This window comes from Rattus rattus, chromosome 5, assembly GCF_011064425.1.
Source record: "Rattus rattus isolate New Zealand chromosome 5, Rrattus_CSIRO_v1, whole genome shotgun sequence".
NCBI classification, from domain to species: domain Eukaryota; kingdom Metazoa; phylum Chordata; class Mammalia; order Rodentia; family Muridae; genus Rattus; species Rattus rattus.
In genome coordinates, this window is record NC_046158.1 from 91,584,750 (window position 1) to 91,599,788 (window position 15,039).

At 43.5% G+C, this 15,039-nt stretch overlaps 1 protein-coding gene across 1 annotated transcript in view; it reads left to right on the plus strand.

Moving 5' to 3' along the window:
* Fmn1 (formin 1) overlaps positions 1-15,039 on the plus strand; it is a 363,061-nt gene that overhangs the window by 21,873 nt on the left and 326,149 nt on the right. Inside the window, exon 3 of the mRNA XM_032903890.1 lies at positions 11,830-13,823. Within this exon, the coding sequence (XP_032759781.1) occupies positions 11,951-13,823 (1,873 nt within the window). The 5' untranslated portion in view covers positions 11,830-11,950. The remainder of the gene's footprint in view (positions 1-11,829; positions 13,824-15,039) is intronic.

The following is a 15,039-nucleotide window of genomic DNA, read 5'->3' on the forward strand; positions in this document are numbered from 1 at the left end:
GAAATCACCAAATAATGGGGGAGACAGAGCCCCAACTAGCCATCTCCTGTCACCAGTGAAGCTTCTAGTATTGGGATTGGGTTACATCTAATTGAGTAGTTGGCCAAAGACGTCTACAGGAATCCCCAAACAACACAGGCTGATGCTAAGACTACAAGTGGCTTCCCACACACTGACAGCAAGGCTCCATTGCTGAAAACAATATCTACTCTTTGAACATGGAGAAGTTGAGTTGGAGCCTACACAGAGCCTTCACTGCTCAGGCTCGCATCTTTGGAACAGGAAGGTACTCTGTACAATACCAAAAGAGAAACATAAAAACCAACCTGGCCACAAACCTGCTGATCTACAATAGTGTCTTTCCTGCAAGATATGCTAGGGCAATGGTGATGGGAAGCTTGTGAGAGTAACCAACCAATATCTCATTTGACTTAAGGCCCACTACATGAGATGGAACCCAGACCCAGTACTGCTTGGGTGTCCACAATTAGATAGCCCAAGGTCCTAGGGTAAAACCAAATACCACTGTTCTAAAAAACAAAACAAAAAAAAAACCCAACCAACCAACCAAACAAACAAACAAAAAAACCTGTAGCAATAAAACAACTCCTTGACCTTATGCTATAATCATAGATTAGGGCCTTGTTCAGCCATCGTCCAAGAACTTTCTGCTGCTGCAGATGAGAACAAATACAGAGACACATTGCTAGACATTAGGCAGAAAGTGAGATACCATAGAACACTCAGCCCTAAACAGGATGTCTGTCCTCTCAGAGTTCATGGAACTGTGGAAGAGGAGGCAGACAGTGTAAGAACCAGAGTGGATGGAGGACATCAAGAAAACAAGATCTCTAAAGAGCATGATCACAGCTCATATGAACTCATAAAAACTGAGGTGCCCTGCACAGGGCCATCACAGGCCTGCACCAGATCCTCCGCATGCATGTGATGGCTTCCAGCTTGGTGTGTTTGGGCAATTCCTGAGTGTACAAATGAATGGGTTTCTGATTCTAATGCCTTTTCTTGGACTCTTTTCTGTTGTTTGCTTGTTCTGTCTGATTTCAATGTTATAGTTTTGTTTTACCTTATTATATTTTATGTTACAAAAATTAAATTTGTCAAAATTGCCAGTATTTAAAAGAAGAAAGGAAGAAAATAGAGAAAGAGAGGAAGAAAGAAAGAAAGAAAGAAAGAAAGAAAGAAAGAAAGAAAGAAAGAAAAGAAGAAAAAGTTAGTTACATATTCTTTACCTCCGCTGCTAGATGGAACTTATATTCGGGTCAAGTTGCACACAGATCATGGTTAGCAGGTTAGTCACAACAAACTATCAATAATTCTCTTCCCAAAGGGAAGGAAAAATCAGTGGTGATACTAGAGGTCCTCGAGGTCTTGACGTACAAATCAGCATCAGTGAAGTTTTAGGAAGTGCAGTCTTTTACAGCTTCTGCATACAAAGTTTTTTAAGCAAATAGGATTCAAGCTCCAACTATGTAAATAACGGCTTTGCAGATTTGGGTTCCCATGGGTACAGTTGAAGAATTACTAGTCCCCATTTCTTACGTCCATGGAAACAGTGTATGAGGTTTGGGATACACTCAGCCCGGATCCTGACACTGGCTAACATTCTTTTCCTTCTCCACACCCTCTTCTATCTATTAAATCAGCTGTCTTGATTTTGATTGTTCATCCTCAGATGTTATCTCCCCATCTTTTGATTGGTTCACTAAGAAAAACTTGGCAGAGCATTATGGAGATGATAGCTATAAAGGCATGGAGTGCCCCTGCTTCCAGCTCATGGCCATGGCTTCCCTCACTGAGTTGCCCTTTTCCTTCCCATCTCAGGGAAATCCTTCTGGTTAATCACTGTATGCATACAGTTATGGGAGTTTTGCAAAATTACATTTCGTATGGCGAATTTCATAATATTACACCAGATAAAGATGAACAGGAACCTCTTTTGATTCCCACGGTAACCATCAGAGCTTGTGAAGTGTGAATAAAAATGTGTCCCTGAATAATAACAAGCAGAAAGGGATCAGATGTGCCTATGACACTGTTACCTGTAAATTAGTCTCTTATAAGATCCTGAATATTTAATCAGAAAAGTAATTCTAAAAGGATGTCTCTCTGAAGAGTTTAGAACTCATAAGTGAGAAACCTTGGGAGAATGCCAGCTTTGAGTTGACTTGCATGTTAAATACTACTGAACAATAAATATTGCTTGGATGATATTTTGTTTCTCTTGTTTCCTTTCTTTGAAAAGTTGCACATAAGTGGGGAGTGGTTACAGATCTCTGTTGGGTGTTTAGACACCTTTGCATTTGAGTTGCACAATTATTGTATACTACACATGTGACTAGGAGTCAGTGTGCACAGTGGCAATGACAATGGCTGTCTGCCTTGCTGGAGAGGTGTGTGGTTCACATAGCAGTTCAAGCTGAACCACTTTTCTTACAGGTTTTGTACAACTGTCACATTACTATGATCTATAAATAAATGTAGACTATGTGAAACATAAACACAAGAGCTATGGAACACAAGAGATATGAAAGAGGAGGACTTCCTTCTAATAGAGATGACTCTAAAGGAATGTAGAGAGGTGACTGAGAAGTTTTCTAGAACCCTGAGTTCCCTTCTTTTCCGTTATAGGGCTTCAAATCTGAGAGTCCCTCAGAAGATCCTGCCTCAAGCCTTGACCCTATAATGGGGGGGACTCAAATGTCTGTTTTAACCAAAGCTGTTCTTAAGATCACTCTCCAATCTGTAAACACAAGTTTCTCTTAGCATATGCAGAGATTATTTTTGACTTAAAGTTTCCATGAGGGTGGGGGATAAGAACTGCATGGAGTAGGCTGTCAAATCTGTAAGAAACGCGTTCACTTGTGAAAAAGAAGGTATATTTGACAAGAAAGTGCTGTTGCATGCTCAAAAATAAGTAGAGGAAAGAAGATAATTAAGAGGCAGGAAACACTAAAAAAAAGAGGCTTTTCATAGTCTTTCAATGACTTTTTTATTTGAAAAGACTTTTTATTTGATTTTATCACTTCATTTTGTGTTCTTACAGCATTACAAGAAGGAAGCCCCAGACCAGTGTACACAGCAGAGTTAAAATTCCTACCTTTGGAACTTTGACTGTGAAATTACCAACATTTCAAACTAGGTCTCATGGCACTGGGGAATTTCTATAACAGATAAAATAAATGCCAATTTTCACTTGCATTGAAGTATTGCCAACTTGCTTTGTGAGGTGCTACATGGTCAGCCATTGCGGTAAAGCCTTGAGCATCCAATAAATATAAATCTCATTTCTAATTTGTATTCAAATCATGAAGAAGTGGTTTATTCCTTCATATGGGTAACATACATACGTTAGAGAGATAACATAAAGCAGATAGCCACATGGACCCACTGATGTATAGAGGCTTCTAAACGTTATGTTCTCATGTAGGTAATGTGGAAAACTTGGAGTTTTCTTTATAGAATGAGACTTGGGGGGAAGAGAGAGGAGGAAGAGGAGAGGGGAGGCATAGAGAAGATTCGCTGTGGTCTTGAGGGGCTCTTCAGGGCGTATCATGAAGCATATTTGGGTAACTGAGCAGGTTGGTTGCTGAGTCTGAAATCAATGGGTAAATAAGTAAACAGCACAGCAATAAAAATGGCCCCAAAATACAACCCCCCCCGCTTTGATAACTCTCTCTGAATTTACAATTTAAAATGATAGGTTGACCAAAATTTGGCTTCCATTTTATTTGTAGTAGATGCTTGCCAGCATACTAAGACCCAACTTGGACTGTGGGATTTCACAGTAAAAATAGAGTTAGAAAGACATACAAGATTCAAGATGTAGAGCCTGTCTTGATGCTTCTCTACTTGTAATGTAGAGGAAAAAATCATGAAAGTTGAGAGAGTATTCAGTGTCAGCCTCAGCACTTCCTGCATTGCCATCTTCTCTCTTACTTAGCTACTGGCGTGAAACCAACCTTTCTTGTCAGTGATGGCTCCAACACCGTGCACCCTGGAACCCATGGTGTCTCCTCCCTGTGAGGCCTACCTTTATCTGATATCTCGTGTTGGTTTCCATCTCCCATTTGTTCTCTCAGTGTCCCCATTCTTACTGCCCTCTTCCATTCACCTTAAAAACATTCCTACGTTTCCCATGTCCTAGAGAGATGAAACAAACATGACAACGGGACTTTATACCTGCCTCTCCTGTGCCTCCCACCACTTCTCCTTGCCCTCCACACTAATAGTGTAACAGTACAACAGGATTATCTGTTGCTCTACTGGAAAAACTACTTTCCAGCTCATAATCCCATCCCATTTCTTTCTTTCTCAACTTCTGTTCAGAATTTGATGCCCCTAACTCCTCATGCTTGAATACCTGCCAGTCTACTCCAGTCTGCACTGACATTACTGCCAAGTTAATTTTCCTTGGATTTAGAGCTAAACATACCTCCCCGATCAAAACTCATCAGAGGCTCCGTGAATAATTTGCCCATGAAGTTAGAATTGATTTTCAAACAACCTGAATTTACATATTTCTGCAGGAAGGCGTCACTCATGCTATGGTTTAATTTTTTTCCCTCTAAAGTCCCTGTGTTAGAGACTCAAGTCCCCAATGCCATTGTGTTTATAAAGGGAGAAAATAGTATGTTTGCAGGCTGTAAGGGCACCACCCTCATAAGCAAATAATATCGTCATTCTGGGAAAAGTTTATTAGAGTAGGGTTATTTTTTAATTTTTATTGTATATGTATGAGTGATGTGTCTGTATGTTCCATGTACTTGCCTGCCTGCTGCCTATGGAGGTCAGAAGAGGGCATCAGAGTCCTTGGAACTTGAGTTAAGATGGTTATGAGCCACCACTTGGGTGTGGGAAATAGAACTGGGGTCATGTGGAAGAGTAGCCTGTGCTCTTTACCACTGAGCTATCTTCCTTTTTTTTTTCTTTTCTTTTTTTTTCAGAGCTGGGGACTGAACCCAGGGCCTTGCGCTTGCTAGGCAAGCGCTCTACCACTGAGCTAAATCCCTAACCCCTGAGCTATCTTCCAAGCCCCGTGGGTTTGGCTTAGAAGCAAGTTTAGCTCCATTTGCCAGTGCATTCCTGTCCTTCCTCCTCCTGGAGAAGGTGACACAGTGTGAGGGCTCTCATCAGGTGTCATGTCATGTTTTTAGATTTCCAGCCTCCAGAACCACTACATTTATCTTTAAAACTTGTTCAGCCCCAATATTATCTTCCTTGACGTTATCTATTATCTCTCTTGATAGACATCTGAAAAACAATGAATTTCCCCTTGGTATTAGCTGATTTCTCTGTCTTATGTGATGTTCCTAATTCTCAGCAATTCATTTTCTTCATCTGTCTGTCAAACTTACCTTTTAGTTGAGTTATCTGGGGCTACTCGAACTGTTTTCTTATGCCTGACAAATGCTACAAACATTTAAAATGCCTCTGAATATTTTTTTGATGCCTTATGGGTTGGGTCTCTTTCTGATCTGTATTTTAGTGATTTTTTAAAATCACTTAGTCCTACTTTTACAAGGTGTGTGTTAACAACAAAAAACAACAAAGGTTTCTTCAAATGAAAGAAAATCCAGAACGTTGTATGTCTTCCTTCATTTCTGTAGTTCCTATTTGAGAAATTAAGCAAAATGCAAAGTAGAGGCTCTACACTGAATCCCACTTAATTCAGATGGAATGGGGACAGATCGGCATGGATTTGTCCAAGATCACAAGAAGGAGAATTAAAGCATTTAGACTTGAATACTCATTGGGAAGGAGCAATAACTGGTACCCAGAGAAAGGATCTATGGGTAGAAGAGTGCCTGGTTCCCAAGAAGAGGCATGGCTTCCGATAGAGTGCACACCCCCAGCACAATTCAGCCTAGCAGGGAGGGAGCCAGGAATAAACACACTGGCCTCCCCTCATTACTCTTTGCAGCCTGCCATGATTGTTTCTCAAAGTCTAAGTCAAAGTCCAAGTCTAACCTGCAGGGGAACTTATCAACTGAATTCATTCAAGTCTGTTTTCTGGTGACTAGAATGGCATGAAGAGTGAAGCATTAACCTGATTGGACAAGTAGAACTTTTAAAGTTCAATAATGGACATTATAGAAAATCAGTTTTTGCAATATTGGGCCCAGATGGAGTCCCAGGTCATGACTGTGCTAGTGACTTAACCGAAGAAAGCTTTGTGTTGGTCTTTTAGAGCCAAAATCAATTAGGAAATGTATGATCAGCAGACAGGATGACTGCAACTGATTCTTTGAACTTATTTCGGGTATTTTGTGAAATACATTATGAGCATTGGATACCATCTCCTAAAAGGCAATCATTTCTCATTATGAGGAGGCACAACAGATAGTTCCATCTGGAGTAGAGTGATGTCACCTACTTGCTATTGGAAAACGAATCAGGGAATAAATCACCACCCAGTGTTGTCACAGAGAAAATGTAAGCCTGGGAGTTAGCAAGAGGAAATGGGAGGCATGAGAGTCCCTGGGGAAACAAAGTGCGTTGACACTGAGAACAGCCAGAGAAAACCTTTCTTTCATGCACCGAATTAAGATGTCCAGTCCAGTGTGTGTGGCTCCTGCAGGGCGGCTGTGTTTGAGTCAAAGCAGACTGAGGAGATGCTGCCTGAAATAGCTCAGCATGGAGGGTGGTGCTGGGGCGCTGAACGCCACTCCACACTCTGTGCCTTTTTGCTTTGCCTTTTTTCCTGTAAGACAGTTTTTCTCCCTCTGGTTTCTCAAGTGGAAAAAGCCTGTGCGATGACTCAGCACAATCTTCTTCGCTAATGGATCCTTGAAGCTAGAGCCTGTGCCTCCAAGCCTCTTTTAGCTTGGTGCCTTAGAGGGTGCAGAGTGTTCATTTGTTCACACCCTTTCCTCCTCTGGGTAAGGATTTTTGGAGTTTCTTGATCACAGATACTGCCTTGGGTATGACATCGATTGCTGCGTCACAAAGGCAACTTGTGGCAGAAAGGGTTCATTTCCTCAAGCAGCCCTCAAGGTCATATTCCGTCAGTGAGGAATCAGGGCAGGCACTCAAGGCAGAAGTCTGGAGGCAGGGAGTGCTCTTATTGACTTGCTTACTTTTACACAAATCAGGACCATTTGCACAGGGTTGGTATCACCCACAGTGGGCTGACTGGCTCTCCTGCATCAATCATTAATCAAGAAAAGACCTAGCAGACTTGCCTACAGGTCAGTTTTAGGAAGTACATTCTCGGTTGAGAGTCCCTCTTCCCAGATGACTTCAGCTTGTGTTAAAGTTGACATAAAACCAATACAGCTACAGATGTGGGCCTCACAGATATGGTAAAGACTCTACAATAAAGTCTCGTGAAGGATGGAGATGCCACGCTAATTGGAAGACTTTCTTTTATAATGGTAGCTTTATGCCTTGCATTATACTTTTTGCTATAAAGTTCCATATCATAATTTCCTAATCTTTAGCTTGAATTTTGTGATTGGGACTAACAGACATTTTGTGTGTGTGGATGCAGTGAACTTTGTTGATGGAATTCAAGAGTTGGGCTCCCCATTATTCTGGGGTTCTGGGATGGAAACTGTGAGGCTGGAAGCTAGTGACCCCTAACTCCAGGGCATCAGTCACTGCTGGGAACCAACCTAGTGGAGTCAGGAATGATGTAGGAGACTTAGGCTGCAAGGCTCTGTATGACAAACGCCCCCCCTCCCACCCCGTCAACGGTTCTTGATGAGAGAGACAGTCCTCACCTGTCTGTCTGTATTGTTTATTTATTGTTCATTGTGGAGAATGGATGCACACAACGTACTCAGGGTGGCCCAGAGATTGAATACCTTCTGCAGAGGGAGTGTCCAGGACGGGAAGCTTATTGGCGTGGAGAACTCTGTGCTACGTGACTAAAGGTCATGATCTTCCCATGGGGGGCCATGGTCACGTGCTCCAGGACAGGAGCCCAGGTCAGGAATGAGTGAAACTTCTACCCTCCTCAGGTCTGAGGGTACAGGTGTTTCTGAACACTCCACCTTCCCAGTCTTTGGTGACATGGCTCCACTGCCCCACAACTCCTCCCTTTTCTTTTTTTTGTTTAAAGGGGGGTGTCATTTGAGTGACTGTCTATTATATTATGTCATCTTTAGTAAAAATTTTGGGTGGGCTGGGGTATAACTATTAAAATAGAACACAACATAAGCCAGAGGGGTAACAAGGGGTTGAAGCTAGGAAGGCAAGGGATTATTGAATTAATTTGTTCAGTGGATTGAAATTGAGGGTGAGTTTGTACAGAGTTTTTGAGGGTATTAGCATTGGTTTTAAACAATATTTGATTTATCTATGTAGACATAATGTTTTCCTTACTACCATGCAAGTTTTTCCAAGTTCCATAGCCAGTAGCTCTGGTGAGAGAGTTCATCTGTTGCTGGAGAGCCTCAGGTCTCCATCTATGTGTCATCTATGTGACTCAGTGTCTGCTTGTCTCGAAAGTCTTCAGTCAGATGATGTGTCTGGACCAAAGTAGCTTCACAGCCCCAGGCAGGTCCCAGTAGATGGCAGGTCTGTCTGGCCTGAGTGGCAGCATTGTCTTTCTTCCTTTTGTAGAGATAAACCTGTAGAATATTCATCACCGGGGAGCAGAGCCCCAGCAGGGTGGTGCCTGTATAGGGTGGGTACTGTAGGTGTTAAGCCTGTAACAGTTCGATTGGGAGCACATTGGTGGTCTGTTGTTATGGTCCTAGACACAAGGCAAGGATGTTTGAGGAAGGAACCCTTTAAGTATTAAGGAAAGCAAAAGGAAGAGTTAAGAATTTATCTGTTTTAGGTAACTGAGAAGAAAATATCATGTTAATTATGTATCTAGAATAGGCAGTAACTGTTTGTCTATAAAAGAAAACTTGTTGTTAATTGAGGATTAAATAATGGTTTGACCTTTGGGGTAGATAAAGTATGATTTTTTTGAAGCTAAGAGAAATTATAAACAAATTGAGAAATTTATAACAATTTTTGGGGGTTAAAAAGCACAAACATTGTTTCATGTGTTCCTGCTAGGGAGAACAAGCCTTTAAACAAAGCGGCACAGAAATTTTCGGGTTAAGGTTTTTAGGTGTGTTTTTTTTAATTCTCAGCAGCAGGATCTCCTCCATTGCTCTTTGCTAGGGGGAGGGGGAGGAGCCTGCTCTGCCTTGCTGTTGCTTTTGGCCATTTGCTCTTGCGGTTCTGCATTCAAAACACTGGACACTAGGCTACATTTCACTCGTTATTGGGTGACAGTCTAAAGGAAGCCCGATACACTGTTCAGGAGTGAGAAAGAAAACACAGCGTAAGATGTAACCAGACCAGGCGTAAAACGACATAAGCCAAGGCTAAAGCTAGTGTTCCCTAACTTCTAGGTGGGTGTCCAGTTGCCTCTAAAAACTGTAAAGTAGAAAACAAAGGGGGCCACATGGGCCTAGGAAGATGAGCCCTGGACTTGGATGAGGGACCCTCTGGTTTAACTTAGCTAGCAGTAAGTGTTCGAGAGCATAGAGGGGCCGACTGGGAGAGATTTAGGCGGTGAGGATGTATATGATGAAGGCTTCCTTGCCCTCCCTGACGAAGGGGGGCTAGAGTGGGAGTTGTGTTACATTAAATTGACATAACAAAAGGGTCTTCTGTTCACCAGTAGAAGCAGAGGGAGAGCAGCAGATTTGCCCACAAATCAATGGGGGGCAGGAATAGATCTGACTTTAAAATTTGCTTCTTATGGGAAATCCTCGTAGATAATTTTCTTATGTCTCTGACCTTCAATATTATTTCATCTGTTAAATGATGCCATGCTGATTAAATGAGATGATGAATTCAAAGTGTAAGTCTGTGTAAGTGTAACTCTTCCTTGGAAAGAGGCACTAGGCAGTCTTCGTCCTACTTGAAATTATGACTTGAACTGTGGACTGCTACAAGGAAAGGATTCTGAAAAGTATACAGTGCACTTCTCTACTTTTGTAGACACTTCTCATGGCTCAGGGAAGTCAGTGAGCTACCGTGAGCTGGAGGGGGATGCTTGAAGGCAGAGGAGGGACTCTCAGGTTCTCACAACTCACAACAGCACGTCTGGTACCTCCTTTCAGTGTGTCTGAGAATTCATAAATGGAACTCCATTGCTGCTGTAAACCACAGACTGAAAGATTGCCTCTCCAATGAGTGCTGGTGATTGTCAGGTGTCCGTACATATATGCATATTTAGGATGTACCAACAGTGAGCACTTTAGAGAGATCGTAAAGATAGTATGTAATGAGTGAAACGAGAGCAGACCATGTGCAGCTGTTAGGAGGGCCAGGCCTGTCTTGACTTCACATCTCTTCTGTGCGCCTTCTCCTTGTGCCCTGATGGCCCTTCGATTAAGTGAATATGAAATAAAAGTATCTGTGACTATGTACTCAATCTCTAGGAATCCTGTCTCTTCTGAAGTGGGCTTTTCAAGCAAGCAGACATATTCTTATTTAAAATTATGTAATCTCGGAATCCTCGTGACACTTCAGTCTTGACCAGGTGACCCCACCCACTCACACCCACCCACTACTTCATCGCTTGACTTCATGTGTTTTCCTTAAGGAGTTTTCACGACACATTCTTCCTCCTGTCTGGACTCAAAATGTACTCTTACATAACTTTTTTTTTCTAGTTTAAAACAAGTTAAGAGAAAAAAAAACACTTGGGGAAAGTAAATTACAAACTGTATCAGTGGTTAAATGATTGTTATTTTGTTATTCCTAGGAGATTGTCCTTTAAGTGTGAGAAACTTGAAGGTTGGGTGGTACATTAACTTACAAAATGAAGTGTTACAGTATGGAATTCTAAGCTCATATTTGCATGTGAAGGTGTTAGTTATGAAGACATTTTAGGACCCCTTCAAATCACATAACACCCCTCAGGTGACATTTCCAACCATGTCCATGAAAGATCCCTAAGGACCAGCAGTATTGTCTCTCCTTTTCACTTAGCTTCAAGTAGCAAACAGGTAGAAAGGGAAAACAAGTGCCAAGCAAAATCCAGCTGGGCATGGCAGCCCATACCTCTAATCTCAGCATTTGAGAGGCAGAGGCAGGAAGATGATCACAAGTTTGAGTTCAGCCTAGTCTACATAGCAAGTTCCAGGCTAGCCAAGGCTATATAGCAAGACCTGTCTCAAAACAAGACAAAACTTGAGTAAGCCTCCTGAGTTCCTTAATTTTAAACTTTTAAATGGAACACTTTGTATTTTTTGGACAAGGCTTTTTGATAGAACTTTGCAGAGTCGAGCAGACCTGAAGCTTCATCTCTCTTCAGGTATCCTGGTCTGATACTTTTACTCCACACGGTTGTGCTTTGAAGGAAGAGACTTTTAAAATGTTTTTTATGATAACAAAAGCTTATCATCTTTGAAAATCATGTTCTAAACACAAGTCATTGAAACAGCTATCATTTCTAAGGCTCTCAAAGTCCTATTCTCCCAGAGCTCCTGGAAGGCTCACTAGCTGTTTTATAGAAGAATAGAGACTGTGGTCTGAAGAAGTAGACAGACTGGCTCTAGGCTGTACAGTGGGTTCCAAGATGAAGAAAGGGGACCTGTGCTGGGGCTAAAATGAAAGCCCTTTCCCATGTGTTAGCTATAGAAATACCTCCTGGTCAATACCTCCTGATCAATACCTCCTGATCAATACCTCCTGATCAATACCTCCTGATCAAGGTGGGTAGGAACCTACAAAGCTGCAGTCAGGCTCCTGGCCAGAAAGGGAGGATCTGCATGGTTATGCTCTGATTGATGTCGGCCTGTGATGTGTGCACTCTGTTAGACGAGCAGCTTTCTTCCTGTGTTTCTCTAACAGGCAGCCTCATTTCGGGAAAGGACTGTCAGCTGCCTTCTCTGCCTAGCCACCATCACATGCCTCCCCACTGGAGCTGACCACAGACCAGCATCTCCACAGCATGAATAATTAGGTAGGCATAATGGAAGGCACTCACTGCATCCTCCAGCTGCATAACCCCATCGCTGAACTCTGCTATATCAGCTTCTATCTTCCTAAAGGGGAAGTCCGAGGATTTTCATACAAGGGCACTGTAACTCTAGACAGATCCAATAACGCTTTCCACAACTGCTACCAAGTCAGGGAGGGGCCAGACATCACCAGCCTCAGCCAGCAGCCGAACGAACATCCAGGCGACATATTTTTCAAACAGACTCCCACAAAAAACATTCTGACAGAGCTATACAAGCTCACAGCTGAGAAGGAGAGGCTGCTGGACAATCTGTTGAGGTCAGACAACATCCTCGGCATTTCGATGGGGAACCAGGAGGGGAAGTTGCAGGAGCTGTCAGTAAGCCTTGCCCCCACGGACGACTATTTCCAGAGTGCTGGCAACTGGAGCAGAGAACTCCCCGTGAGCTCTCTCATTAGGAGGAGCTCCCAAGAGAACAAAAAGCCCCGGAGGTCTGGCAGGAGGAGAGAGAGCCCAGAGGAGCTCGCGCAGAAGAGAACCAGGAGGAAAGGGCGTGGCTGCCAGGAGTCAGCTCTTCAGATGGGGAAGGACCAGGTCTGTTCCAGTAGCTCCTTTTCTCCTCGAGCTAGGCCTAATCTCCGGCTCCTAGAAGAAAGAGGAAATTTAGTTCCGCAGGGAACACTTACCTCTTCGCTACGGAGAAGAGAGAGCTGCCCTGCCAACATCCTCAGGACACCAGATGCAGACCTGGGCCTCGGAAACTCTGGGAGGACCTCAGAGGACACTGAACTTGAAGGACCTCTGTCCCCTGACAGCAGCCCAACCGAGGTAGGAGATACTGACGTGGGAGGGCAACTCAAGAGTTCTCCCAAGCAGGAGCCCCCACAACCAAATCTGTCTGAAAATCATGAGAAACTTCCAGGGGCAGAGAGGTGGGGCAGCGGGACTCGGAAGTCAAAGTCATTGGAGCGGACTTGCAGTAAGAAACCTGTTTCCAAAGTGGTGGCCAAGGTCAAGGAACCATCTGCTCCAGTACAAAGAATAGTTAGGGCACACCATGATGTCAAGGGAAGGGTTGCCTTCTGCCCAGAGTCCCAAACCGAGTTTATCCCAAAAGCTGATTTCCTCACCCTCCCAGGAGGTGAGGCTGAGACTCTTAGTTCCAGGACGCTGGGGGAGGAGCAGCAAGGGATCAAGTCATTGCGGTCCTCAGCCACAGAAAGAGCCTCCATTACCAAAGAACCAGCAAGCACAGAGGGCGCTGTGAACAAGGTTCTCCGCAAGGTGATAGAGAGTGAGAAGTTAGACGAAGCCACTGAGGGGAAAAGGTTGGGCTTCTCTCTCAACACAAGGGCCATCCACGCTTTCCCAGAAACTAGAAGCCAAAGGAAGGCTGGGCTACCACAGAGTGGCCATAAATTCCTGCTTCTGGACCTGCCCCACACGGTAGGCCCTGATTCCCCACAACCCAAATGCGATGAGAAGAAGCCAACCCCTCAGGCTCCAACAGCTCTCGGCATGGTATTTAATAATTCATCGCCTCAGTCCAGCGCACACAAACGGCCGTCACCTGTTCCCTCGCCTCTGTCTCCAAGGTGCTCCAGCCCACAGCAGCACCATAGGATCCTCCTGCTCCCTCCGCTGCCTAGGGAGGGGGAAGCTGTCTTTAATGATTACCCTAGTAGAAAGAACGGTGTCTCCTTTGGGCTCCCCTCTGCTGACACCTTGGAGGCACCATCTTCTACAAAGGTCACGGAGACCAAAGGAGCCAGCCCGACTTCCCTCAGAGCAAGCCAAACTTGGCTGGTATCTGAGGAAACTCCCGAAAAAAGCTTGGGGTCAGAGAAGATCACAGCTCCACCCCAGCACCAGTTGCCACCAGGTCAGTCTCTGTTTAAGCTGTTTAGATCTGTTCTTGGGAGATTCAACAACTATTGATCCACTCCTGCCGCTAAGACACTTGCTGATTAACAAAGGACTGATAGTCCTAGGGCTGTGTCATTCAGTCATAACAAGAAAACTGAGAATTGTGAAGGGGCTGAGGGGTGACGATAAAGATGCTATTGACCGAGAGAACTAAGGGTGAAATTGTTTCTAGAATGCTTTATACGAGCTTAGAGATTTGTTTGTTTGTGGCACATAAAGTTGCCTCCACAATTGCTTAAAGCCAAGACTCCAAAAGGACCTGGCAGAGAAGCAGCCTCTTGTCTCTGCCTTTGATCTTAGCACCGAGTAATTGGCCCATTGACCTAAATTCTACTAGTGATGCCAGGGATGTCATTCTAGGGAGTCTCTAAGCAGAATCACAAAGGCACAGTGTTTTTACTCACAAGTCAGTAGCTACCTAGGTTTTGGTTGTCTTCTATAAACAATTTGTGACATGATTTGTGACAATTTTTTTTAACCAGAAAGGAAGCATTCAATTTGATCTGAAGGTACTTGAGTACATGGTATGCTGGCCCATGTCTATAAACCTAGACTTGGGGTGGCTGAAGTAATAGAATCATCAGTTTAGGACTAGCGTTGGCTGCAGAGAGCGTTGTTTAAGGCCAGCCTGGGTTACAGAGAGAGTCCAAGGCCAGTCGGACTCCATGCAATACTGACTCTGTAAGCAAAACATACTGTTTTAAAAAGGAAATTGGTTCAGGTTTTCTTCCAATATCCTTTTCTATTTAGCCACCCAAAGGAACACTAAGCAGCTGTTGAATGTTAAGTATACTTTATTTACTACTGTGGTTACTACTGTGACTAGAGCAATAATTCCATTCTTCATGCACGAGGTGCTAATGAGCTCCTCTGACTTGTATAATGTTTGATGTAATGTAAATTTTTACATGAAAATAATTTTGAGCATTCAATCAGGAGTCCTAATCCTGTACCCTCGGCATTCCCAAGCCAGCGTGCCCGAACATTCAGAGTTTTGTATGCCACTGTGCAGGTGAGGTGATCAGTTCTTCAGCAACATATGGTCATCGTCTTAAGCTAGGAGATAACTCGTAAATGATCTATGATCTCTTGGAAGGTACTGGAATTTCATTTATAGAAAAGTCTTGCAACATTTTGAGATAAAAATGTTGATCTAGAAAATAAGAGTTGCC